This window comes from Daldinia vernicosa (genome assembly GCF_022497035.1).
Source record: "Daldinia vernicosa strain CBS 139.73 unplaced genomic scaffold F5Y00scaffold_18, whole genome shotgun sequence".
In the NCBI taxonomy this organism is placed as follows: Eukaryota; Fungi; Ascomycota; class Sordariomycetes; order Xylariales; family Hypoxylaceae; genus Daldinia; species Daldinia vernicosa.
In genome coordinates, this window is record NW_025953934.1 from 170,699 (window position 1) to 195,258 (window position 24,560).

At 47.5% G+C, this 24,560-nt stretch overlaps 8 protein-coding genes across 8 annotated transcripts; 5 read left to right on the top strand and 3 right to left on the bottom strand.

The window, feature by feature from the left end:
- Nucleotides 1-32: 32 nt before the first annotated feature.
- F5Y00DRAFT_252657 (cytochrome P450) lies at nt 33-1,871 on the top strand (the record flags this gene model as incomplete). Its single annotated transcript, XM_048009955.1, has 4 exons — nt 33-347; nt 407-769; nt 825-1,673; nt 1,740-1,871. The coding sequence occupies 4 exons, from the start codon at nt 33-35 to the stop codon at nt 1,869-1,871; spliced, it is 1,659 nt and encodes a 552-aa protein (XP_047865672.1).
- Nucleotides 1,872-2,755: 884 nt separating this feature from the next.
- On the bottom strand, nt 2,756-6,965 carry F5Y00DRAFT_49482 (uncharacterized protein). Its single transcript, XM_048013732.1, has 5 exons — nt 3,417-6,965; nt 3,318-3,351; nt 3,184-3,263; nt 2,985-3,055; nt 2,756-2,899 (listed from the first exon to the last, which is right to left on the bottom strand). The coding sequence occupies exons 1-5, from the start codon at nt 6,855-6,857 to the stop codon at nt 2,860-2,862; spliced, it is 3,666 nt and encodes a 1,221-aa protein (XP_047865673.1). The 5' UTR covers nt 6,858-6,965; the 3' UTR covers nt 2,756-2,859.
- A 1,635-nt stretch (nt 6,966-8,600) lies between these two features.
- On the bottom strand, nt 8,601-11,226 carry F5Y00DRAFT_234675 (uncharacterized protein). Its single transcript, XM_048007455.1, has one exon. The coding sequence runs from the start codon at nt 11,014-11,016 to the stop codon at nt 8,707-8,709; it is 2,310 nt and encodes a 769-aa protein (XP_047865674.1). The 5' UTR covers nt 11,017-11,226; the 3' UTR covers nt 8,601-8,706.
- A 200-nt stretch (nt 11,227-11,426) lies between these two features.
- On the top strand, nt 11,427-13,460 carry F5Y00DRAFT_234676 (Phosphotyrosyl phosphatase activator). The gene is made up of 2 exons (XM_048007456.1): nt 11,427-12,654; nt 12,710-13,460. Exons 1-2 carry the CDS (start codon nt 11,626-11,628, stop codon nt 13,088-13,090), a joined length of 1,410 nt encoding a protein of 469 aa, XP_047865675.1. The 5' UTR covers nt 11,427-11,625; the 3' UTR covers nt 13,091-13,460.
- A 195-nt stretch (nt 13,461-13,655) lies between these two features.
- On the bottom strand, nt 13,656-15,148 carry F5Y00DRAFT_234679 (uncharacterized protein). Its single transcript, XM_048007457.1, has 4 exons — nt 14,783-15,148; nt 14,577-14,690; nt 14,426-14,488; nt 13,656-14,283 (listed from the first exon to the last, which is right to left on the bottom strand). Exons 1-4 carry the CDS (start codon nt 14,793-14,795, stop codon nt 14,153-14,155), a joined length of 321 nt encoding a protein of 106 aa, XP_047865676.1. The 5' UTR covers nt 14,796-15,148; the 3' UTR covers nt 13,656-14,152.
- Nucleotides 15,149-16,405: 1,257 nt separating this feature from the next.
- On the top strand, nt 16,406-18,006 carry F5Y00DRAFT_234683 (phosphoglycerate mutase-like protein). The gene is made up of 2 exons (XM_048007458.1): nt 16,406-17,557; nt 17,641-18,006. Exons 1-2 carry the CDS (start codon nt 17,013-17,015, stop codon nt 17,879-17,881), a joined length of 786 nt encoding a protein of 261 aa, XP_047865677.1. The 5' UTR covers nt 16,406-17,012; the 3' UTR covers nt 17,882-18,006.
- Nucleotides 18,007-18,880: 874 nt separating this feature from the next.
- On the top strand, nt 18,881-20,840 carry F5Y00DRAFT_234686 (uncharacterized protein). Its single transcript, XM_048007459.1, has 2 exons — nt 18,881-19,604; nt 19,656-20,840. Exons 1-2 carry the CDS (start codon nt 19,115-19,117, stop codon nt 20,525-20,527), a joined length of 1,362 nt encoding a protein of 453 aa, XP_047865678.1. The 5' UTR covers nt 18,881-19,114; the 3' UTR covers nt 20,528-20,840.
- A 29-nt stretch (nt 20,841-20,869) lies between these two features.
- F5Y00DRAFT_268839 (uncharacterized protein) lies at nt 20,870-23,464 on the top strand. Its single transcript, XM_048012334.1, has 2 exons — nt 20,870-22,590; nt 22,650-23,464. The coding sequence occupies exons 1-2, from the start codon at nt 21,077-21,079 to the stop codon at nt 23,200-23,202; spliced, it is 2,067 nt and encodes a 688-aa protein (XP_047865679.1). The 5' UTR covers nt 20,870-21,076; the 3' UTR covers nt 23,203-23,464.
- Nucleotides 23,465-24,560: the final 1,096 nt, after the last annotated feature.

Genomic DNA, 24,560 nt, shown 5'->3' on the forward strand with positions numbered 1-24,560 from the left:
TATTTCACAAGAGCAGATGAAACCGTGGGGCAATGCTTGGACTGGAGAACTCTGTGATTGGGAGCTTCATAGCTCACTTTTGGCTACCCCTAATTGTTTCAGCGGTTCTCACATGGCTGGTTAAGAATCGATACCATAATGGCTTGAACAAGTACCCGGGACCCTTTCTGGCTTCGTTGACGGACTTGTGGCGATTTTGTGATGTTTATGGACAGAGACCTGACATAACACATCGAAAGTTGCATGCCAAGTATGGCGATGTAGTACGCCTGGGACCCAATTCTCTGTCGTTTGCGGACCCGAAGGCCCTCAAGACGATATATGGCCTTAATAAGGGATTTGTTAAGGTACGAGCCCCTTATACAATTTCCAGTAGGAGGTATCAATTTTTGACACTTTTTATTAGTCCGACTTCTATGTTGTCCAGCAGTCAGTAGTCAAAGGAAATTCTCTTGCCTCACTATTTAGTACGACGGACAACAACTTCCACGCCCAATTCAGACGATGTGTCAATTCAGCCTTTGCTATGTCTGCTTTAGTACAGTACGAACCTTTTGTTGACAATACGACTAAGTTGTTCCTTAAGCAAACGGAGTACCTCTTTGCTGGCAACCCGGAAGGGTGCGATTTCCCACGATGGCTGCAGTTTTACGCTTTCGACGTAATCGGTGAGATTACTTATAGCAAGCGACATGGATTCATCGAGAAGAACGAGGATATCGATGGTATAGTTAACTACTTAGGGAATCTGTTCCTCTATGTTGCGCCGGTATGTTGGAATTTGACGTGATACGCTATGAAAAGGTACTAACACACATAATCAGATCGGCCAGATTCCGTGGCTCGACCGTGTCTTCCTCAAAAACCCCATCTACCTCAAGCTCTCCCAATGGGGGCTCATTGATGCGACTTTCCCTGTTGCGCGGTTCGCGCGTGCTCGCATGGCTGAGCGTCTGGGACCTAACCTTACAGGCGATCCTTCCAAGCCTCTTCTTCCGGTCTCCACCGAAGGCAAAGCCGAACCTAAATCGCCCGATCTACTATCCAAGTTTCTCGCTTCGCATGATGCCCGACCGGAGTTCATGAACGACACTCTAGTGCAAACCATGGCTGTGTCCATGGCATTCGCCGGCTCCGAAACGACCGCTATCTCACTAGCTAGTGTCTTCTATTATCTGCTACGCAACCCGTCTGCGCTCTCAAAATTGAGAAAAGAGCTGGACGACGCTGCTTTGTCTGGCATATTCAGCGATTACGAAACGGGTCTTGTGACATGGACCGAGAGCCAAAAGTTGCCATATCTTGACGCTTGCATTAAGGAGGCATTCCGGTTACACCCGGCGGCTGGCTTGCCGCTCGAGCGCATCGTTCCCGAGCCCGGCGTTGAGATTGCAGGCCATTACGTCAAGGGCGGGACCATTGTTGGCTGCTCGGCGTGGATCATACATCGCCGGCCAGAGATCTGGGGCGAGGACGTCGACACCTTCAGACCTGAGCGGTGGCTAGTTGACGAGACACTCGTAGGCGCCAAGAAGGAGGAACAGGAGCGTCGGATTCGTGAGATGAATGGAATGATGTTCCAATTCGGCATGGGCGCCCGCACGTGTATCGGAAAGAATATTAGCTTGTTGGAGATCTATAAGGTTGTCCCAAGCTTGCTCCGGCGGTTCGATGTAAGCCATTCCCCGTATCCTCTGATCTAATCGGCGATGGTGCCCGATACTAACACTCACCCGCAGATCCAATTCAAGGACCCCAACCAGGAGTGGAAGCTGGTGAATGCGTGGTTCGTCAAGCAGCAGAACTTCGATGCCATGTTCGAAGTGCGGGATCTGGTGAAGCCCCTGAATGAGAAACTTGCCTCGTCTTAAACTATATTGGGTAATGGCTCGAGCCGAGAGGAAAATAATGAATGCTTTGCATACTATGTATACTTCTCATGTTCAGGTCCGCTAATGAGCGTAATAGATTTACTTCTTGTTGCTTTGATATGCCTAGAAAAATTTGATCTAATGTAAGAGAGTAGAAATACTTGGGTTGCTCTAGAGGATTAATGTGAATTGGCCTGGCCTAGTTGCTCTGATATAACATCGTGGATTATGATATGTATTGATTTTATCAAGACTCCCTATCATAGCTGACAATGACATTAAGAGGTACGAAACCTACCTAAACAAACGAAAGCCGCCAGCAGCAGATAAGAAGGGGGTATCGTCCATTTCAACTACTACATAGGTAGGTTAGGTACCTAGACAAGACTACTACAATATCCACATAACGTAGTCCTTAGAGAAAGTAAAGCAAAGCAAAGTAAAGTAAAGTAACGTTAATCAATCAGAACGGGCGGGGAAAACATTTCCTTCAGCATTACCTTAGCACGCAGCTCGGCTGTTCCGCACAACTTTCCTATTCTTCTCATACACATCAATCCATGCCGTTCCATGTCCTCCCATCCCGGGCGCGACGACTCACAGTACAGTGAAGAGAGAATAAATAAAAAGTTGAATAAAAAAAAGGTCGCGCCCTTCCCTTCCTCCCCCCTTAAGGTATCTGTATCAGGACCCCTTTCCCCTCCAAGAAAAATATTTCATTACAAAGCGTGTCGGTTTCCGAATAATAAGTGCAAATTCCCGATAAACGGCGTGCGTTAGTTAGGGTTAAGCCCGGTCGCAAAGGTAGCGGTTAGGCGAGAAGATTGGTTGGACGGCGTATCCAACGTGTTGGCGTTGAAAGTTCGTGGCCGGAATGAAGTCAAAAGGCGAGTCATGCTGGGAACGTCATCAAAAGCGTGGAATGAAAGAATCGCTATAATATCGAGAAGGAATTCCTCGCCATAGCCGACTATCGTTCAGTTCCAGCTTATGATTTCTGGGGAATATTGGTCATGGACTTGAGCATGCTGTGTCCTATTAGCCTATTGATCGAATCGACACCTTCACACGCGTATAATTTAAGAGATGAGATTAGACATTAAATCTACGTACCGCAGATTCCGGTCCCCCATTTCGTCACTCATGGACTTCAGGCCCTTGATGGATAGATTAACTTGTGCTAACTGTTATTACACATGAGTCAGCCACTTTTTCTCGTGATGGCTTGAAAGAAACTTGTGTAAGTGAAAGTAGATGTAAGCGGAGATGCTGCGACTGGCAAGCGAGGGTTTGTATAGGGGGTACTGCGCACCGCACTCATCGCAGCCGATGAATGGTCAGGCTCCTCACCTGCAGCTGCGGGAGCCTCCGAGTCGGTAGCACCTTCGTTATCTTCTTTCTTGTCAGCTTCATCATTGTTGTCTGCGAATCTACTAGCTGACAGACCCTTCTTCACTGGCGTTTGCGCCGCCGCCTTGGCCTGGTATTCAGGTCAGCATAATGTATTATAGATTACTACTAATAGAGTTTAATCGGGCTTCATACCAGTGCCTCGGCAATTTCCGCGTCCTTGACCTTCAGCTGAGCCTCCATCTCTGCAAATCTCGACTTGATATCGGATGCTTCCTTCTCGGCTGCCGCTCTCTTCTTCTGCTCTTCCTCCGCTATAGTAGACAGATTCTCGTACATATCCTTGTAGTCGGCTTCCTGGTTCTTCAGTTTGGCCTCGGCGTCGTTCTTATGCGCCTCCAGGTCCTTCTGCGCAATGAGTGCATCCTGCTTAACTGCCTCTAACTGCTCCTTTAGGGATTCGAACTCTGCCTTTGTGGCATCGTGCTCCTTCTGTAGAAGCTCGAAATCACCCGCAGATTTCGCGGATACCTCCTTGACGGCGGCCAATTCTTGAGCATGAGACTGTTTGAGTTCCTGGAGCTCCGCCTTCAACCTGTCCGCAATAGAGGTATCCGGCCTCTGGTTCTTTAAAGCGTCAAGCTCAGCCATGAGCTCCACGTTGTTCATCTTGGCCTCTGCAAGCTGTTGATGCAAGTACTCGTACTCTTCCTGAATCTTAGCCAGTTCAATGTTTTTGGTCTTGATTTCAACCAATTCTGCTTCCAGAGTTGTGGATTGCTCTTGGGCCTTAGCCAGTGCCTCCTTCGCTGCGATTAATGCCGTCTCGTGCTCGGTAGCGGCATCTAGATGCTTAGCCACATCAGAAGTGGCCGCAGAGAGCTTACTCTCGTGGTCCTGCTTTAACTCCTCGATCAGTTGAGCGTGCTTCGCTTCAAGGGCTTCGATGGCTTCCTTGTGAGAGCTTGATGCGTTGTTCTTCGCGGCTTCTACAGCCTCGGATTGCATCGTTATCAGTTTCTCAATCTCGGCAGAGTGGGCATCTTCGGTTTCCTTCTTGAGAGCCTCGAGAGCAGCGGCGTGACTAGCTTGAGCTTTCTCGAGCTCGGCTTGCGAATCTTCGACCGCCGTCTTGAGGGCTTCTAATTGGGTTACATAGGCACTTCCATCAGCATCCTTAGCAGCCAGCTCTTGAGCATGGCTAGCCTTAGCTTTGTCGAGCTCCGCGTGCGCGTCCTCGAGGGCCGCCTTCAATGCTTCCAACTGAGCACCATGGGCGCTGCTGTCAGCCTCCTTCTCGGCGATCTCTTGTGCGTGGCTGGCCTTGGCTTTCTCTAGTTCGGCCTGGGCCTCTTCGACAGCCGCCTTCAAAGCTTCTAGTTGCTCCATATGCGCGCTGCCATCAGCATCTTTGGCAGAAAGCTCTTGGGCGTGAGCAGCCTTCAACTCGGCAATCGCCGCGTCCGCGTCTTGCTTCTGAGCATTGAGAACCTCAAGATGGGCAGCCTTGAGAGCCTCCAGCTCCCTTGCGAGAGCAGCTTCACTCTCGGCCTTGGAGATCTCGATTTGTTTCGCATGGCTGGCCTTGAGAGATTCTAATTCGGCTAGTTGTGCTTCCCTGTCAACTGAAGCACCGCTCTTGGCGCTTTCTAAATCCATTGCATGGCTAGCTTGTAATGCATCAAGTGCTTTTTGATGCTCTTCTTCCTTAGCGGAAAGGGCTGCAACAGCAGCCGCATATTCGGCCTTTGCAGCCTCCAACTTTTCTGTGTGGCTCTGGATAGTCGTTGAATGCGTACCGGTTAACTCGTCAAATTTGGTCTTTAATTCATTATGTTCTTCCTCGAGGACGTGAAACTTGCGTTTGAAGAAAGCATCACCCTTGAGGCTCTCAATCTCCGTCTCGTAGTCCTGGGATACCTGCTTCAGTTGGGCTTCGTGTGTCTCATCCGAGAGTTTATGCTCCTGCTTTAACTTCTCGTACTTCTCCTCGGCCTCCTTGATCTTAGTAGCGAGATCAGCGCTAGACGATGCATCCGCTTTTGCCTGGCCTAACTCCTCCTGTAAGGTAGCAAATTCTTCTTTGACTTTAGTTAGCTCTTCCCTTGTCGCATCCACGACAGCGAGGGACTCCTCAAGCTTCGCTTTAACTTCTTGTAATTCTGCCTGCGAAGCAGCCAGTGCAGCCTTGTCTTGCTCGGCAGCAGACTTCAGATCTGCGAGCTCTTTCTCAAGTGCAGAAATTTTGGAGGCACTTTCGGCACCTGCGCTGTCGGTCGAAGAGGTCAGTTCATCAATCTTCTTCTGTAGCGCCTCGTTAGCGGCCTTCAGTTCTTGAAGTGCTTTCTCGTGCTCGCCGGATGAGGCTTTGCTTTGGTCTAGTTCGGCTGCATGCGAAGTCTTTAGAGCTTCAACGAAAGCTTGATGTTGTTCCTCTAACGATTTGCGAAGACCTTCTAGTTCAGCAGCGTGCTCCTCAGCCGCCTTAGTCAAAGCACCTTCGCTATCCTTAGCACCGGTATCTTTCTCAAGCTGAAGGGCCTCAAGCTTGCTCTGTAGGCCGTTGATCTCGCCGTCTTTGGCTTCCTGTGAGCTAGTCAATTCAGCTAGCTTCGTCCTGTGGGCTTCAAGCTGCTCCTCGGCGGCCTTGAGCTTGTCAACAGCCTCCGAGATCTGGGTACTTAAAGTCTCCTTCTCGGAAGCATGGGTTGACTTCAAGGTTTCCAGGAGTTCTTCGTGTCCCTGGCGCACGGCATCTTCGGCGCCCTGGACACCATTTACCTCGGTCTTGATCTTTTCTTCAAGCTCAGTGACCTTGGCCTGGGAAGAGACAACCTGTTCCTTCAACGACTCTACCTCCGACTCTTTCTCAGCAAGCTTCGCTTTCAAGTCTTCGATATCCTTTGCTGCTGCCGCAGAAGTCGGCGACGCGAGAGATGGGCGGGGCGCGTGTCTCGCAACTCCAGTAGAAGAAATTGGAGACCCTGTGACGCTGGACAGTCGCTTCCTTGCATCAGCTACGGCACCAGGAGCTCCAGGCCGAGTGGCCGTCGACGTCCGTGTCGACAGAGAACTCCCTGTGCCAGCCGTAGACGGTGTGGGCTTTGCAAGGGTGCCGGTTCTCGAGGCTATGCTGCTAGTAGCCGAGGAGGGCTTCCTTGCCGCGGTAGTAGTGGAAATGCCCGATCTGACGCTAGATTTTCCGGGAGACGACGTTACACTTGGTGCCGTCGAGGTTCGACGCGCCGCCGCAGAAGTCATAGTGGACCTCTTCCTCTCATCTTCTGAGACAGACGGCGTGGGCCTATGGGTCGTAGTAGTGCTTACTGACGGCTTCTTGACAGCGGCCCCGACAGGTGGGCGAGTTGGAGGCTTGGTCAAACCTCCACTAGCACGAGCCGTTGAAGTTGTAGTAGTCTTCGGAGTGGTACTGGCTGCTGTTCCCGGACGACGGACACCGGAAGTGCCAGTAGCCGGTCGCTTCACGGCAGTGTCATCGGTTTTAGATCCGTTGCTCGACTTAACTGAAGATTTGGGCGATTCAGTAGCCCCAGTACCAGTAGTACCAGCAGTCTCCTCGCCCGATAGAACCGACTCGTCGTGCTGGACAACCTCGAATCCTTCGGCGTCAGACATGATTTCGGTCTTTATGAGATAGAGAGAACTCTATTATCGAATATACGTAATCGGTCGCTTGTCAAAGATCTCTAGGTCGGGAAAATCAAGAGTGCTACTAATACAACTTTCTAGAAGGCCAGAGTGTTAATCAATTGTAATTATTCAAACATAATGGGTGACTACATGGGTGTGTGTGAGCGCGACTGAGATGCATGTAGCTTTAGATTCTCATTGACCAAGGAATCAATTAAGACTGAAAACAGCTAATATTCACAGCATCGACACGTCACAAAAGGGGGGGTTCGAGCGTTGATGGTGGGTTGAATCGGGTGTTGACTGACCTGTCGTCTTACTTACAGACTCCTTTTTTCCCCTTGCTCGTCTTGATATCGGATTAGCGCCGTGGGATATTAACCAACGAGGTATAATACAGCAAAGTATTCACTTGCTACTGGTGTAGTATTGACAATAGAAATTTAAAAATCAGGTAAAAGAAAGGGATGACCGAGAAAAGAACGCGTATTTTGTTTCGCGACGTGGATGGCCTTTTTTTCTCAATCCTTCGCGACGCCCTTTTGCAAAAGATAGGAAAGTGTCGGATTGGGGGGTGGAAAAGGTAAAAAAGAGAATGGCTTCTCCAAGATTCTGCACCAACGGTTAAGACCGCCACAAAACGACCGACTCTCTTACTGGCTTAGAGCCCGTCTAAGCACTGAACCTAAACCCCGATAGGCAAGCATCGCTGGAGGGGATCACTTAATCACAGGGGTCTAGACAGGGGCTTCACAGGGGCCCTAGCGGGTCGATTGTCATTGAGCAATAAGAGCTCTAAGCTCACTTCCATGCTGCCATGCAGTTATGTATTTGGTCCGTGCTTGTTGCCGGCTAACCCACCTACCAATTCCACTAAAACCGAGCATTAATGAAACCAGATGGCTGGTACCTACCTGTAACCGGCATTTAAATCCATTTAAATGCCTCCTATAAAAAGACTAAGAACATTCTTTAATTTACTTGTTACGAATGAAAAACTAGAAGCAAACTTCCAAACAGGTGCATCGACGTCGCTTACTTCTAACACGACAATGCAATATAAGGTGTATATATATACATCAGCTTAATTCCTCGCCATTCCGTTTCATTACAATGTTGCTTTTGCAACGTCGTCTCGGTTCGGCTACGTAATTGATAACGGTCAACCCAATAGCAGACATGTGACATAGATTTTGGCCTGTCCGCCTCGTTTCAGTGGATCTACCGATTACTTGCATGTACATACATAGAGGTGCCTACATAACAAGCCCGCCTTAGCGAAAAGTCAACTCTACATACCTTAGGTATAGGTAGTTTCCGACCTGCTAATGAGAAGCCCTGAATAATGGATCACAGCTAATCTAACCGCTGGGCTCAACTGGTTCAGTCTGCAGGCACGACTTGGCCAAGCTGGAGGTTGAGACCGGGAATTGGCCAACTAATGCCGTCGGCCCCTCGTCGATGACCCGACAGCATGCAGACCGCATGTACGCAATCTAATAATTGGGTATGCTAACCTCTCATTTGACATTGAAGCTAGACAACTCCCTACTTGTAAGCCTAGAAAACCTGTCTTGAAACGTTCTCGAGAACTCCAGACATACTTATCCGAGAGCCAATTAAATCGACCCAGCCCTCCAATACGTAGATAACTAGACCGGAGAGGATTGGCAATTAGACCATTATGCGATTTAATCACATCAATGGCAGTACGTTAGAATAATAGAATCAAAGTATTATAGCCTTAAATTTTGAAACTTGATATTCTAGAAGCCAAGAGCTAAACATTGCACACGCACGGGTATAGTAACTTGTATTCCTCAAACAAACAAACTCAATGACCCCATGTACGCCTATAATTCCGCATGATCTCTTGGATATGCGCATTTCTGTCTGCTGCCGTTTGTTGCGGAGATACAGCTTCCAACATCAGCCCTAAGAGCTCTTCTGCCATTGCCTCGGTGTCGTCCAGGGTTTTATCAAGTTCCCAACGGACATCATCTAAGTCTAGCAGATCGGGGTACGACTCCTGTATTTTCTTGAAGAGGAATATCTTCTCTTCGTCAGACCAATCGCAGGACGGTCGTATTCGTGACCGTCCTTGGGCTGATGACCCTCGCGTAGACGTTGGTATTCGTGATTGCGACAGCGGTATGTGGGCTCCCCTGGTAGACGACACTGACCTCTGTTGCCGTTCCTGGGTAGACATCATCAGCGACGCTTCATATTTCTCCCATTCTCTTAATCGCGCTTGCTCAGCCCGATGTTCTAAGTCTCGACGGCGTTCTTCTCTCTCGAGCATATCTGGGCCAGCATCAACAACCTGCTTCAAGTCGTTTAAAACCTCTTCAAGTTCTTCTCGTTTCTCCCGCTTCAAGCGTTGCTTTCTTCTCTGGGTTTCGGTTCCTTTTTCTCCTTTCCCCTCTCCTCTAGTGTCAGATGACTGCTGTCGTATCGACCTAAGCAACGGGCGGTATAACAACCCGATCCAACCAAGTATCCTCATAAGTAACTCAATGGTAGAAATTGTAAATGACGCATCATTCCCATATCTGCCACCACCTAGCCACCACGCAGATGCTAGAACATGAAACAGCATAGGGATGGCGAGCGAAGCAATGTCCTGAGCCAACTGGTCATGTTTCTTAATTTCCTGATTTCGTTGTGATCGGCTTAGCCCTTCCTTTGCGGGCTTCATCCCCCGAATATGACGGAGTATAAGTTTGATCTTCGAGAAATAATAGCCAAAGAGATCACCGTACTTATCAAGAAACTTATTCTGCTCTATAATTCGAGGAGCTCTTGGAGTTGCTTTGAGCAATCTCTCCAGTTTCGTTAGAAACTTGAGTAAAACTCGGACAGGTCCAGGCTGCATAAAGTCGAAAAGAAATGGCCGCTCATGCCAATCTCGTCCCTTACCAGACCACGCTTCATGTCCTATAAGTCGAAGCGCTTGTCTGAGACTAGAATAATCAATGTGTATAGCGACATCATCGTCTTTTTGGGGACTTTCAAATATTTCACTGCCTCTATAGCCTCCAGGATGTCGAGCTCGAAATTTTGCCACATCCTGAGCGAAACCATCTTCGGACAAGTCGAAATCTGAGAGGCTTTCATCGTCTGAGGAGAGTCCATCAATATGCTCTGAAACAGTACCCATTTCATCATTCCCCCGTATATCTTGCGCGCCAACTTCAAGGTCTGCCTGTACTAATTGTGGTGAACCATTTTGATCTCTTTCCGATGCGGGTCGAGTATGTTTAGAAGTTTGGATTTGTCCTATTTGAGAAGATTGGGCAGACTTGGAGCCATGTTGTGGTATATGAACTTCGATACGCCTCCTACGTTGGGGCAATTCTCCCGAAACATTAGAGACTGCTGACTGCCTAGACAATGGTTGTTGGCCCGGTGACACGGGTACGTCCCATTTATCAGCCTGGCTTCGAGCTTCACCTGGGCCATGTTGAACGATACTACTATTGTTCGGGGCGGGATCTGGTTCATGTCCCTCCTCATGGTCATCTGCAATGATGAGTGTAGGCGGGGATTTTCCGCGCTTAGATGTGCTAGTTGCACCACGGTCCCGAAATTCCCGTAAGCCTATATTGACATCATGCTTGGATTGGACCTGGGCGTTGTTCCCTGTATTTTTCCGTGCATTCTCATTTTCTTCTGAACTGGTGGCCCCATTATTCAAATGAGCATCCAGGGACGTTAGAAGCTGCTGATGGTCTCCACGCCCTTTTTTTTTAAACGCGGCATTGACACTGCTTACCAGGCCCGGAGGTACATCATCTTCGGGACTTCTGCTTGCTTTTCGAGAAGGTATGGTTCCGGCCGGCCGTCTAGCAAAGGGCAACGCAGACGTCGGATATAGTTGTGCATTCCCAGCATCGGTTGAGGGCTCAACTTTACGTCTTTTAGACGGATTAGACTGCATAACTAGGTCATCCAGTTGTCGCTTTCGACGGTGATCCAGCGACCGTACATTCGGATCGATTGAGCGTCTAGGTGATAAGGTATGAGGAATTTCATCATCACCACTGTCGACGTCTTCAGGGCTAGGACTATGCTGTTGTACTCGTCCTCCGTCTGGAATGTGACCTCTACCTGGAACCAGAGCTCCACTCCGAGTCCCCACCATATTTCCGGCCTTGGATACAATAAATACGCTGAAAATTAGCTGGGGCGTGTAACTGAAAGTTGGGTATTGATTAAGAGAAAGAAGAGGGTAGACTAAGTCCCGTCTACTTTCGAAAAGACTTTGAAATAGGGCTTAATTAGAGGTGATTATAGAAAATTGCGTGAGGCTCTCGCGGCAGTAATTACGACGCGTGATTATCCCAGTCTCGACTTTTGGTATTGTATTGTACACAAGCCACCCGGCTCACTTACCGGACTGCCGGGAAACGTACCTACCTGCGGGTTGTGGGGTTTCGCAAAGGCAAGGGCATGAGAAGTGTGTTACCTAATTTGAGGCCCGTGCAGAAGCTTCCATTAAACAGCAAGCACATTCTACGAAGTACATAGAGATATGTACATACATAGTGGGGGAGGGGCATATGTTTTGCTCAGGAAGCTGTGACGCAGCTAGCAAACGCCGTGTGCTACATTCAATTCTATCGCATAACCCAGTACCTTTCTATCAACTTCCGGTTTCGTCATTTCTAAAATAATTGCTATCAAAAGTGACCACAAGATAAAGACATTAAATCACGTTTAGATCTTGTATACAAGGCGAAATCCTGTCAATATGGCAACTGTGCAGGATTCGCAACAATCCCAAGGGGGTGTCGATAGCTTCCCCGTCTTAGAGATATGGGATCCTTCAAAGAAATACACTTTTGTCAAGCCTACAAAACAGATTAACGATGGACCTGACGTCGCCCGGTTCCTGACTTCAAAGGCGTATCGAGATATTGGCATATTTGTTATGCAACTAAATCGCGCCATGTGTCCTCGGAAGTCTATAGGAGATGACGGGAAGGACAAGATTATAACTTTCCAAATCGGTTCGGAATACGAGACCCAACCGGTCCAGTCGGTATTGAAGCTGCAAAGGTTACTTGTCAGGATAGAGTCTTATATCGACGAAGCTCCGCCTGATCAGGGCCCGAGGCGCTTTGGAAATGTTAGCTTCCGGAAGTGGTATAGGTTACTAGAGGAAAGAGTCGTGGACCTCCTTGAAGAGTTCCTACCTGATTCCGTCTTAAATTTTGGCCCCGGAGGTGAATCCGATACAACCTCCAAAGACGAGCTCACAGCTTATCTACTCGGTGGATTTGGGAGTCCACAGAGACTCGACTACGGAACCGGCCATGAGTTAAGTTTCTTAGCTTTTCTCGGAGGTCTATGGAAGCTTGGCGCATTTAAAGATGGTAAGCCGGGTGGTGAAATTGAGCGCAGCATTGTGCTGGGTATTTTTGAACCCTACCTTCGAGTGGTGAGGCGCTTGATTCTAACATATACGCTTGAGCCTGCGGGATCCCATGGCGTCTGGGGTCTAGATGATCACTCGTTCCAACCCTATATCTACGGCTCGGCACAATTAAGCCGCGCGATTACAGATTCAGAGCCTATGCCGATTGAAGGCTCCCTGTTCCGGGCACCTAAACCTGCACAAGTAGTCAAAGCTGAATATATTGAACAAGAGAGAAAGAAGAACATGTATTTCTCAGCCATAGGGTTTATCAACGATGTGAAGAAGGGTCCTTTTTGGGAACACAGTCCCATACTATTCGATATATCCGGTATCAAGGACGGTTGGGGTAAAATCAACAAGGTATATATATACTAGACATAATTGTATTTCTCGCTCCTGGCTAACCCTGTGGCAGGGAATGATCAAGATGTTCAATGCCGAGGTTCTTTCTAAATTCCCAGTGGTGCAACATTTTCCATTCGGCTCACTATTCTCTTGGGAACAGGATCCTAATGCCACGGCCCCTCAGCAGAGTATCCATATGGCAAACCAACCCCCTTCTACGACATCCATGCCGCCGCCAACTGCAGCAACTGGATCCGGTACAGCTGCACCATGGGCACAGGCAACAAATATGCCGCCACCCTCCGGACCTGGTGTTCCATACTCCCGAGCACCGTGGGGTCCGGGACATCCTGTCCCTAGGCCATCTCAACCACGGACCAGCACGCCAGGTACCCAATCACCTATCACCCAGGCCCCTTGGGCTAAATCTAGCGACAGGCCAAGTGGATAAATGCGCAAGTTATCTTACGAGGTTCGTCTTCTAGAAGCTTAGGTTTACTTCTACGAAGTATTCGTTTACTCAAGCTTCTTAATAACTCGCAGGGTGAAGACAAGGGTCCCTCAAAATTTATTGAGCCCCATAGTCCTAATTAAAAACACGACCGCGAGCCCCAGGCGCTTTCTATGTATGATTGCCATATTTAATAGAAGCGATATTGCAAACTCGGCCAGGATACTCGAAAGCCCCTATCTCAGGATTAGACCCTATATGTATTAAGGATAGCTAGTTACGTAGAAGTGGATAGAGTTATGATCACTCGTAAGACCCATGAAAAGATACGGTATTCAAGTGCGTAATGAGAGCCCACAATGAACCAGACTTCGTGTTTCCATTTACTTTCTCGAACCTTACCATTTTCATCTATTAACCCAGTCCAAAATTAGCGTCATTTACTTTACACTACAGAGTTAGCATTCCAAACATACGGGCTTTGTTACCCCTGGACAACTTTCACACGTTTACCAAATGCGCGTATCAATTTATCCTCTGGTGCTCAAACAACATAATAGGTCTATTGCAATCAGCAATGCTCATGGAATTAGATAGTATCTACACTAGGTCTGCCAGGCAAGAGGGCCTCGGGAATGCGTGAATATGTACTCAGGTATGCCTTTTCAAACAGTCCGCCTGGCCAGAGTAAGAGATGTAGGTACTTCGTACAGATCCTATTACATGCAATAGCGTTCAAGACCAATAAAATAGGGTAAAAAGAAGCACTAGAAGTATACTGTATCACGTGCTGATAGACTCCTAGCTACGATAAAGACCCTTAAGACCGAAGGATAATGCCATTGTGTGCCAAACCAGTATTATTAGGGTATCTCTCAAACTGCAAACTCTGTGGGAATATCCTCCGTCCATTCGCAACCACCAAACCATGAAATCAAAACCATTGCCGACGATCTGTGACAGAAAGCAGCCCTGTTCACTCCACTTGTCCAACGACCATATTAGTTCCAGTTTATACTGTCTGAATTGATTCGATCGGAGACCATTGTAGATGACATCGGCTTAGACAGCGGGGGCGGGCTTGGCCTCCTCCTTGGCCTCAGCGGGGGCTTCGGCAGCAGGAGCGGGGGCTTCGGCGGGAGCTTCGGCCTTCGGGGCCTCAGGCTTGGGAGCCTCGGTAGTAGCAGCAGGCTCTGTTCGGAGAGGATTGTTAGCTAGTGTCACGCGCAATTCCGATTACAGTATGATGCGTGTAACTCTAGGGAACCCCCCGCGGGAAGATCCATTGGTGCGTATTCAATATGAAACAAAGGAGGGGGTTCGGGTTGGACTTACGCGCAGGAGCAGCAGGTGCCTCAGCGGGCTGATCAGCCTTGGAGGCTTCGCCGGCGGCTGCAGCTGTGATAAGTTAGTAACAGTTCAGGCTCAGTAAGGAATTCCCTTGTCATGTAGCTGAAGGATGCTGGAGAAATGGGATATAGCTTACCAGCAGGAGCCGCAGCGTCAGCCTTGGATTCCTCGGCGGGCTTCTTCTCGGCCTTGGGCTTCTTGCCGAAGATCTTCTTCAACTTGGCCTTCAAGTTGTCGAGAGCACCCTTGGCTATAATGGGTATGGCATATTAGCATCATAACCTTTCACGAATTGACTTGGGGTATTTATATGGTAAGAGAGGAAGTATATGGATGACTTACGAACACCAGGCATGATTGCGGTATTGAAAGTGACAGGCTTGGATGAGAGAAATTGAAGCGTGGTGGTGCAAATGAGCGGCGCGTCTTGAAGACAAAGACTTGAGGTAGGAAGTGTCGATGTTGATGCTTGACGTGTGCACAAATAAATATTGTCTGTCGTAAAGAAGAAGGAAAGGTAAGAAAGGCTTTTGGGGGAAGTTGTCGAGATTAAAACTGGGGAAATCGATAAGTGGTAAATTGAAGAAGCAACCCTTTTTGCTGCACCCTTGACAACTTATTGACAGTTGGAACCGCCCATGCAGCCCACGCAGCCCATCAGCCCATGCACGCACGTTGGATATTTCTATGTATCCTTTTTTTAGCGCCGGGCCGCCAATAAGGCGCACAAGCCTTAACCAACAGACAAGACCAGCCAAGGAGCTTCCAGACAATTACAGACAATTACACTACAGCTCAGGGGTTGCTAATTGGTCATTACCAGATGTATTTACATTTTACATACACGTATGTAGCAAATATGCATCTTTTACGGTACCTACTAAACTGTAGGTATTATACCAGGTACTTACTCAAGGTAGCAGTTGAGCTACACCAGCTTCAGATTTGCATCATGTCTAATTTCTAATTTAGAAATAGTCACATCGTCTATTCCTTTGCTGTTTGTACACTATTTGCATGCACATACTTGGCCTAAGTACCTAACCTAAGTAAGCAGCTAGAAAGCTAGAGAGCTACATAAGAGAGGGGTTATTCAGGGTTCTACCAACTATGACGGGCAATTCGACATCGTTGTTAGTGCATTAGCTACACGTTATATCTCCGCGTCTCACACATGTGTTGGGCACGTCCCAAGTGTTCCCACGGCGGTCTCAGACATTCTAATCTGGGGTAGTTAAGACGATAGGCAGGTATATGATTATGATTACCTACTTGCATGCCTCGTACATATTAAATTTTATTACTACCTCAAAAACCCTTACCCGTTCATAAACTCAGCGGCAAGCCAATTTATTGGGGAGTTATTCTAAATCCGACAATAGCGCCGATCTAGCGAGATAAGTCGTTGCACGAGATCCCCGGAGGCCTTCAACTGTACAAACTGTACATGTATGTACCTCCTGACCTCGTAATTTGTTTCCAAAATAGCTACAGACTAACCAAATCGCAAAATTGTTAATTATATATTTCGTACAAGTAATTACTGAGTAGTATTCCGTATCCCACATGACCTACATACACGACCACACCTCAATATCTAAAATCCTCAACGTTTCGAATTGTTGCAATGCAGAACCAGCAGACCAGGTTATTGGGTTGCAGATCCTCGGATAGCTGCAGCATTTGAAAGCTCCTGACCGATTAGAATAAATGTCCTCCTTTTTAACTACGTCATGGCGTAAACTGGGCGACTTCGCAATGTGAGTTCAAATTGCGAGTTCATAATGAGTCAATTAAATAAATGTCTTAGGAGGTCCACTGCGAAGAACGGTACTGTATTATCCAGAAACTACCTACCTAACCTAAAGACTTACATAACTGTCAATAATTTAATCCAATCAGAGTCAGCGGTCTCAACAAGTCAAGTCAAGCAAGCTTTTACTAAAAGCTTGGCCGCCCCCAAGTCAAGTCAAATAAATGAATTTTTTTATTTACCTGACAATATTTACGGATTGGCTTGAGTCTCGGACCCGGAATTAGTATTAGTCCGATAGCGCCTCATCTCTAAAAACATAAGCCACAAAATCCACATATCCAGCCACGCCAAGCCACAGGAAGCCACAAGAAACCACTTATACCTTAACCACCAATTATACCACGTAAATATGTATATAAGTGGGCCTATATACACAAAATATATCTGGATAACTGGTCAAATAAAAAAAATAAAAGCTTGACCCATTCAAATATCCTAAAAATAGGTATCTGGCCAAGTCAAGTCAAGCCAAGTCAAGTCAAGTCAAATAATTACTTGACTTGTTGAGACCGCTGATCAGAGTTTGCACAATGACTCGTGGCTTTAGCATCACCGCAATCGGGTCCCGGACAGTCATTAGTGGTCTGAATAAGGTCCGAGACAAACGACATCTGTCAAAGAAACTATCCTAGACCTCGATGAGTATCTAAAGAATACCTGGAAAGAATAGAACTTATCTTTTCTCAACTCTCTCTTTTTCATCAGCAGCCAAGTTTCTTGAAGTCCCTAAATTATATTATTAGAACTACTGTAGTAATGGCTCCTATCGTTCATCTCGTTCGTCATGCTCAAGGTTATCACAACCTGAGCGAAGCAAATCAGCAAATACGCGATCCAGACTTAACGCCTCTGGGCGAGTCTCAGTGCGATGAGCTCTGCAAGAAATTCGATGCTCACGATAAAATTACGCATCTCGTCGCTTCCCCTATACGGCGGACGATACTTACTTGTCTGCGCTCTTTTGCGCCAGCGGTTAAAGCCGGGAAGAAAGTAATCGCTCTCCCGGATGCTCAAGAAATCTCAACGCTGCCTTGCGATACTGGTTCAGATCCCAGCAAGCTGAAAGAAGAATTTGGCGAACTTGTGGATTTCCATCTGCTTCACGAGGGCTGGAACGATAAGTCTAGCGAAAGCAGGTATTATCCCACCCCTGCCAATCTTGAGGCGAGGTCACGGGCCGCTAGGATATGGCTTAGGGACTTGGTGAACAAAGCCGGAGATGACGCTCAGGTTGTCCTTGTCACCCATGGCGGTATTCTCCACTTCCTTACCGAGGACTTTGACGGAGTGAAGTTAGAGAGAGGTATGCAAACTATACACTCCTTTGGATAGAAAAGCGGCCCTCGCTACCGGTTGATAGAGCAGATAACCACTGACGGCTAATAGGTACTGGCTGGGACAACACCGAGATACGTTCATACGAATTCAAGGATCCAACCGGCCAAGATCCTAACGCAACATTAAAGGAGACCCAACCAAGCTGGCGTGGTCGGCGTGGCAGCGCAATCCCTCTCACTGAGACTGAGCAAATGGAGATACGCCAAGCTTTCCAGACTGCTCTCAAGGAAGAAACCAAGAAGCAAGAGAGTCGCTTGGCTCAGGCATCTGAGGCTGTTGTCGATTAAGAGGTCGTCAACGCGGAGGGCTAATCAGATCTATGTAAGACCTTGCTTAATAGAAGTCCATCAATAGAGTAAAGCACCCCGATAAATAGACAATACAAGACTATACCGCTTTTTCCTACCTAGAATCATTAGTATGTCGCTGGATAAAATATATATAACAAATATCAAAGAAGCTATACTAATAGATGAAGCTTGTAGGTAACCCATAGTAGCCCTTACAACCCATGCTCTTGCTCATTGCCAGGACTGACTCCTTCATAAGCGTCTGATGATAAACATCACGCACCCAATTCAAGTTTAGGGACTGCGTGGACTTAAGTGCGTAGAAAGAGAGGAACACACAAGTTCTTGTAATTATTTAATTATGCGGACTTCTAGCGGAGTTATACTTCTAATATTACATCGATCATGTAGATAGATAGCTAAGATAGGTAGGTATTTACCCAATTATAGAATTCATCTTATTGTAAACAAAAATTGACCTAGAAGACGCTGTGATGTCCTTTCGGTTGAAGACTTGAATAATAAGTTGAGTTTCCTAATTACATCAAGCGTGTGGCCATTAATGCACCCAAGGTATCTACGTGTAAGTACCTACCTAGGTAGGCACATGTATTGAACATAGGTAGACGCTGTTATTCTATAGATGTAAACCTTATTAGGTACATGTATGCAGTTGCTCAGCTACGAAATATTCGTATGTACACGCGTTGGGTAGTTACCTTCCCTGCGAGGCTTCCTAAGGTTGGGAGTCATAGCTGCCGAATGTGTACATCGGGAGACTGCAAGACTGTAAACAAGAAACTCCAGACGTGCAACTGCCTTATCTGGGTAGGTTCTTTAGCCAAACAGGTTATATCAGTTCGATAGCCTAGAATAAATTGCTCATAGTCTGTTTCACTGCCGCATAGAAACTTGCTCAGGCAGGAACCTCCCAAGACTATTCTTGCAGGTAACCACCAACGTTCAACACATATTCAAACTCGGGTAACAAAACATCTTCCACACCATCCACAACATCTACTTGAACATACACCATTCTCTGTTCTTGTCTCCCAGGCCTAGGATAGTTAACTTGAATTTCTTGTCCAAGGTAGCAGGAAACTTCAAGTTATTCTGTTATTTCTCTACCCAAGCCTAGCCTCTCGTTACTTTTCGCACTTTACTCTAAGCCTATCACCGTTCGTTTCCCATCACACTCTTTCAAAATCTTGACAAAGCATCACCGCAATCATGCGATCCGCATCCTACTTGACATGCTTTGCCTTCTTGGCTGCCACCGCTATTGGTGCGTGGAACGACTTCACCGACCTGCACCCGGTTCTGGCCCCTCGCTACGATGTGAACAAGTACGCCAACATGGTGCCGATTAAGAACGTCAGTCTCTACTATACTCTCGGCAATTCCATGGATCCCCTCAATAGTGTCAACATTGATCTACTAACCAAGCAACCTGCGATGCTACTCGAGTCCATCGGATCGGTACGCGCGGTCACTTGTACGTCCAACACGGTGACTATTACTTTCAATGCTACAACTACGTTCGAGCGCGCCCTCGGAATATGGTCCATCTATGACACCTTCTACCTAGTCACGAATGGCGCGGAGGGTTGTGACGCTAAAGGTGAAAGAGGAATTTACGAAGTCAGGGGTCTCATCTGGCAAGACGACATCGCCACGGTGACAGCACAGACTATCAAGCTGAATTTTGCTACCGCAACTAGTAGGTTAGACGCAATATTAAGCAATTGAACCGACTAACGTTGATCCAAAGACTCCATGCATGTCACCTTCTCCCATGTTCGAAGTTCGATGCAGAACAGCAGCGGAAACATCACGTTCGATGAGCCTGGTATCAATGTCGCCTCCAACTTCTCACTTCCTCCGGATATGGAAATCTTTGAAGCACCATCCTTTACAACCATAGCCAAGAGGGGATACCTCACTGACGCCGCTATAATCCGCGGCTATTTCAGCTATGATGTTCCAAGCTCGCATCTTCAGGATCTCTGGTTTGACATAGACGCGGCCTTCATCGGTGACTTATCCGTCACTTTCAATCTCACCGCACCTCTTGACAACAACAACTTCCTGTTCTCCCCTGGCCAATTCTTCCCCAGTGCTATCAGTGTGCCTAACGCCTTCAGTCTCAAGCCAGCACTTCGTTGGGCCGTAGGTGCTGATATTGGTGCTGTGGGAGCCATATACCACAATAGCAATATCACGACGGAAATTAATGACGGTCACGCACATCTTGACTTCACGAACGCTGATAACTCACATGCTGTTGGATGGTCACCACTCCTCGCTTCTGCTGTCGAAACTGCGGAAGCAGCCACAGGACACGCATCACCTTTCATTGATTTCACAATTGAGTTGGCCCTTGATGTCATGGATGGTCTTTACAATACCACAGGCGGAATTACAGCGCGGTCCCAGTTTGTGAACGAGTTGAACGTGGCACAGAGCCAAATGCGCGTCAGAAAGGCCGGCCCAATGATCTGGTCCAGGAACGTTACCTGCACCAGCGGCTTTGAACTACGCTCAGCTTTCAATTTCTCCCTGAATGCATATGTCACGGGCTCATGGGAGAAGACGCTGTATAACACCACAGTCCCCATTCAGGATGAGTGTTTCCGTTTCTAAAGTCTCATTCACCAGTCCATCAATAGTGCAATAATGGGTGATATTGCAGACATTCAACCTTGCCAAACGATATTCATTTGAGCTGATACGGAGGAGTATGGCAGCTAGGAGTGATGCAGATTTGAGTTATTACAAAAAAAGGAGAGAAAATTGGAATCTCATTCAGTTATGTCAGGAAGAATGCGGTCATGTAATTATCAGTCCTGGGCGCAGATGTCAGGAGCGGGGCTGACGATAAGGTGGCAACGGGACTATGCAATTATGGAAGGTCTTCGGATTTTGCAGTTTGTCCTGTTGTGAACTTATTGGGGCATCATTCTAAATCATTCTAAGTCATCAGTTTTGGGTCGAGTCATCGCCCTAAGAGGTACTTAGGTAGATAAAAACCACAAATACATTGATGTCTCACATATCTCTTCCAGGCTCTCGAGCGTAAGGATAATTTTCTTGTTTACTAGTATTTATTTTTCCGTTCCATATTTAGAGGAAATCCCTTGGTGATTTTGAAGTGTCCTTTTCGGCGAAGCCCGGCCGTTTTTTCTTAGCATCATGATTTCAACTAGAACCCCCCATGGAGCCGCCATTGATGGCCGCCAAGCCGTGGATCGAGCCCCTACTAATCACGTCGTGCCAAAGCCGATCCCCGACTCACAGACTCGAGATCCCCGGAGGTATCAGCTGAATCAGTTAAAAAGGCGCTTCTCTCCCATAGAAAATACGTTGCAAGACGGAACAACAAATCTACTATTCCGGCTCAAACCATCCGATCCGGACTTTCCTTTCGAGCTGGATTATCTGGAATGCGAGCTTCGGGTACCTGCATTGTATCCAGAGAGACCCCCCGTTCTTCGAGTCAAGAATAAGGACATCCCTCGTGGGTTCGCCGTCAATATAGAAAGAGGATGGGACAAGCTTGTCCATGAAAATCAAGGCTCAACTCTATTGGCTCTTATCAACGCTTTGGACAAAAACCTCGAAGCATTTCTTTCGGAGCGAAAGACCGAGACTATAACTCTATTATCCTTCAAGGATACAAGACACCTAAATGGTCCAGCCGCTGTGTTAGGCGAGCCTTCATCTCCAACGGTTAACGCACAACCAAAACCTACTCCAACGCCTCGAAGACAGTATGTACCAGAGGAGTCATTCACGGAAGAGCAAATCGCCACTGCGAGAGCAAGGCGAGCGCAAGAGATCAGACGGCTCGAATCTCGGATGTCCCGGATGCCTCACTACCAAAAATCCGCGGATGGAATCGTTTATACATTACCCTTGGAGCCAAGACGACGGAACGAATTACCGACTGAATTACAACAAATTCAATCAGTTCAGTTGATCATTCCCTTACTTTACCCCCTACAACCCTTGCGAGCTCTGCTTAATAACGTTGAATCACAAGATGCTGAGGCCTTGGAGGAAATCTTTGCAGAAAGGGCTGCTCAACAGAAGCAGATGAACTTGACGAGTCATCTAAATTATCTCTCACAGAATATGCACGCAATGGCTAAGCAGGCCCACGCAGCAAAAATGAAATCTGAGATGACTTCCAAAAGCGACAATAGGGTAGCTGATACCACAGCTCAACGAACGGTAGCTTCGAAGGCTACCAATGATGGTGGAAGAAGTCACATTCATGTCATTCCTCGTCCTCCAGAGTGGAGCTACGTCAATGAATCAGGAGAATCGGACAACTCTGACGATGATTTCTGGGACTCGGAGGATGAATCTGACGATGGGGGTGCAGCGACCGGCATACAGAACGAAGGCGTCTCAGTTGTTACGCAGCAGGCTGAAAAAGGCACAGCGATGTCATTTCCATCAATCGAACTACACGGTATCGAGCTACTCCAAGTGTCGATATTGAACCTCAGCGTTAAATGCGAGCGCTGTAAAACATTAAACGAAGTAACGGGGTTAAAACCGGAGGTGGAAAAGACGGGTAGCTGTAAGAAGTGCGCCACAGCATTTACGGTTAAGTTCCGTCAGGAAATGGTGCATCAGAGCTCGGTCAGGGCCGGATTCATCGACGTTGCCTGCTGCACCGTCGCCGACATGCTCCCCAGGTATATTACCCTCATCATTTCTCGCTCCGTAGCATTTCACGCACTGACATTTCCCCTAGCACATTCGTGCCCACATGCTCTAGATGTTCGACGCCAAGCCAGGGGCTAGTAACCGTCCGAGGAGACGCCATCACCAACGTCTGCCGAGAGTGCCACGCCAAGTTCACCTTCAAGATCCCAGAGGTCAAGTTCCTCACCATCAGCCACGGGTCCCTACCGCCCCCGGCAGCCGGGCCGCGCAAGCGCGTAGAGAAACTGGGCTTACACGCGGGCGACCCGCTGCCGGAGAAGGGCACGTGTCGGCACTACCGGCGGTCGTACCGGTGGTTCCGGTTCTCGTGCTGCGCCAAGGTGTACCCGTGCGACAAGTGCCACGACGCGGCCGAGGACCACCCGCAGGAGTGGGCGAACCGCATGGTGTGCGGGTGGTGCAGCCGGGAGCAGAACTACGCGGTGGAGGCGTGTCTGTTCTGCGGCCGCAGCGTCATCGGGAAGAAGGGGAGAGGGTTTTGGGAGGGGGGGAAGGGGACGAGGGATAGGACTAGGATGAGCAGGAAGGATAAGAGGAAGTTTCGTCGCGTAGGGGGGAGCGAGGGGAGGAAGAAGGATTAGGGGGGGCTGTGAAGTTGGGTGACACCCCTTGCTCAGGGGTAACTAAGACGCATATATACAAGCAAGTTACGGAAAGGAGACTTGCCAAGAAACCCGCCATTTCTTACATAAACATATTTTAACCTATAACTTTCATTCTGGTGAGTTTAAATTCGGGATAACTATACTATATTAGTAACGATTTAAGATGGTTTTCACTTTTTTCTTTTCTCCCAAAATGTTTCCTCCGCTCTTTCACTAATACTTTTTCATCTCATTTAACTCACACTATCTTAATAACTCAGGTATTAAAGGCAGTAACTAGAGCTTTACGAAATATCTAAATGTTTCGTGGTGGATTATAGGGGAACTAGATTTCGTATGACTTAGGTACCTAAACACTGATCTTGAGTAGGAAAAACTGCAATCATTCAACACACTTGAAGGATACGAGGATAACAGGTACTAGGTTAATATTAATGCTAATATCTAAAGGGATCGGGTATGAGGGATGGTGGTAAGTGGGAACGGGGTATAAATCAGGTCCCTCCCGTAAATAGGTACCTAAGGTATATGACTTTCCTACCTTTTCTCAGGCAACCTTCAACTCAATGCCTAGTAACTCTACTAACCTTTTCCATATTCGCTCCTCTCCTCGAATAGATCTGCTGCCTCGTTAGCTAGTTCGATTCTCTTAGCATGCCCTTTGGCCCCGGCGAAGGTATCGTAGCCTGGCCAATTGGTTTTCATGTCTTGTCGACGCCTTTTTTGTCGGTATCATATTGACGAGGTATCTTGGTGTTGGAGAAGGTCAAGATTCATATTCGCACATTGGATGAAATATATCGAATTTTATGGTCACCTTAGGTTCCTAAGTTACATACCTACTTATATTATAAGCCTAAGATATCCTCAATAAATCCCATAACCATTCTGTGAAAGCTGTCGGAGTGCGTCGTACAAGTGACGACAATGCGAGTGACAAGACTGACAAGACTGACCACGTACTCTGGCAAACATCAGAACAAAACGAAAACGAGCACAAGTTGATTGCTATCAGGATTGGATGCCCTAGTGAGGTGAATCATGCCTAGAGTGAATGTCGAAAGTACCTAAGGTAAACCAAATAATAATTATATTAAACTTAATAACACCTAACTTTCTAACCTCTAACAAGGGCGCTTTACGCCTCTTATATACTCGTATAAGCCCCTGTAGCCACCCTAACCCACTATACCCTAACAGAGTCACCCCTCCCTCCAATAGTCCCGTCCTCGGGACCATGCAAAAGCTACGTGGAAAAAGGGTAAAAAAAATCGTAAACCTCGTCGTCGCGTACTGGTCCTAAAATATATACTCGTCTCTTCTAGCCTCGGTGC

Excerpts from the sequence above, each read along its gene's own strand:
- F5Y00DRAFT_268839 (XM_048012334.1), top strand. The coding sequence starts at position 21,077 with ATGATTTCAACTAGAACCCCCCATGGAGCCGCCATTGATGGCCGCCAA. Across the intron at positions 22,591-22,649 it reads GTCGCCGACATGCTCCCCAG|CACATTCGTGCCCACATGCT; the intron begins GTATATTACCCT and ends CATTTCCCCTAG.
- F5Y00DRAFT_49482 (XM_048013732.1), bottom strand. The coding sequence starts at position 6,857 with ATGTCTGACGCCGAAGGATTCGAGGTTGTCCAGCACGACGAGTCGGTT. Across the intron at positions 3,352-3,416 it reads CGGAAATTGCCGAGGCACTG|GCCAAGGCGGCGGCGCAAAC; the intron begins GTATGAAGCCCG and ends CCTGAATACCAG. Across the intron at positions 2,900-2,984 it reads ATGGGGGACCGGAATCTGCG|CATGCTCAAGTCCATGACCA; the intron begins GTACGTAGATTT and ends AATAGGACACAG.
- F5Y00DRAFT_234686 (XM_048007459.1), top strand. The coding sequence starts at position 19,115 with ATGCGATCCGCATCCTACTTGACATGCTTTGCCTTCTTGGCTGCCACC. Across the intron at positions 19,605-19,655 it reads GAATTTTGCTACCGCAACTA|ACTCCATGCATGTCACCTTC; the intron begins GTAGGTTAGACG and ends GTTGATCCAAAG.
- F5Y00DRAFT_234683 (XM_048007458.1), top strand. The coding sequence starts at position 17,013 with ATGGCTCCTATCGTTCATCTCGTTCGTCATGCTCAAGGTTATCACAAC. Across the intron at positions 17,558-17,640 it reads GACGGAGTGAAGTTAGAGAG|AGGTACTGGCTGGGACAACA; the intron begins AGGTATGCAAAC and ends CTGACGGCTAAT.
- F5Y00DRAFT_234675 (XM_048007455.1), bottom strand. The coding sequence starts at position 11,016 with ATGGTGGGGACTCGGAGTGGAGCTCTGGTTCCAGGTAGAGGTCACATT.
- F5Y00DRAFT_234679 (XM_048007457.1), bottom strand. Across the intron at positions 14,489-14,576 it reads TGACGCTGCGGCTCCTGCTG|CTGCAGCCGCCGGCGAAGCC; the intron begins GTAAGCTATATC and ends AACTTATCACAG. Across the intron at positions 14,284-14,425 it reads GGCACCTGCTGCTCCTGCGC|AGCCTGCTGCTACTACCGAG; the intron begins GTAAGTCCAACC and ends CTCTCCGAACAG.
- F5Y00DRAFT_234676 (XM_048007456.1), top strand. The coding sequence starts at position 11,626 with ATGGCAACTGTGCAGGATTCGCAACAATCCCAAGGGGGTGTCGATAGC. Across the intron at positions 12,655-12,709 it reads GTTGGGGTAAAATCAACAAG|GGAATGATCAAGATGTTCAA; the intron begins GTATATATATAC and ends ACCCTGTGGCAG.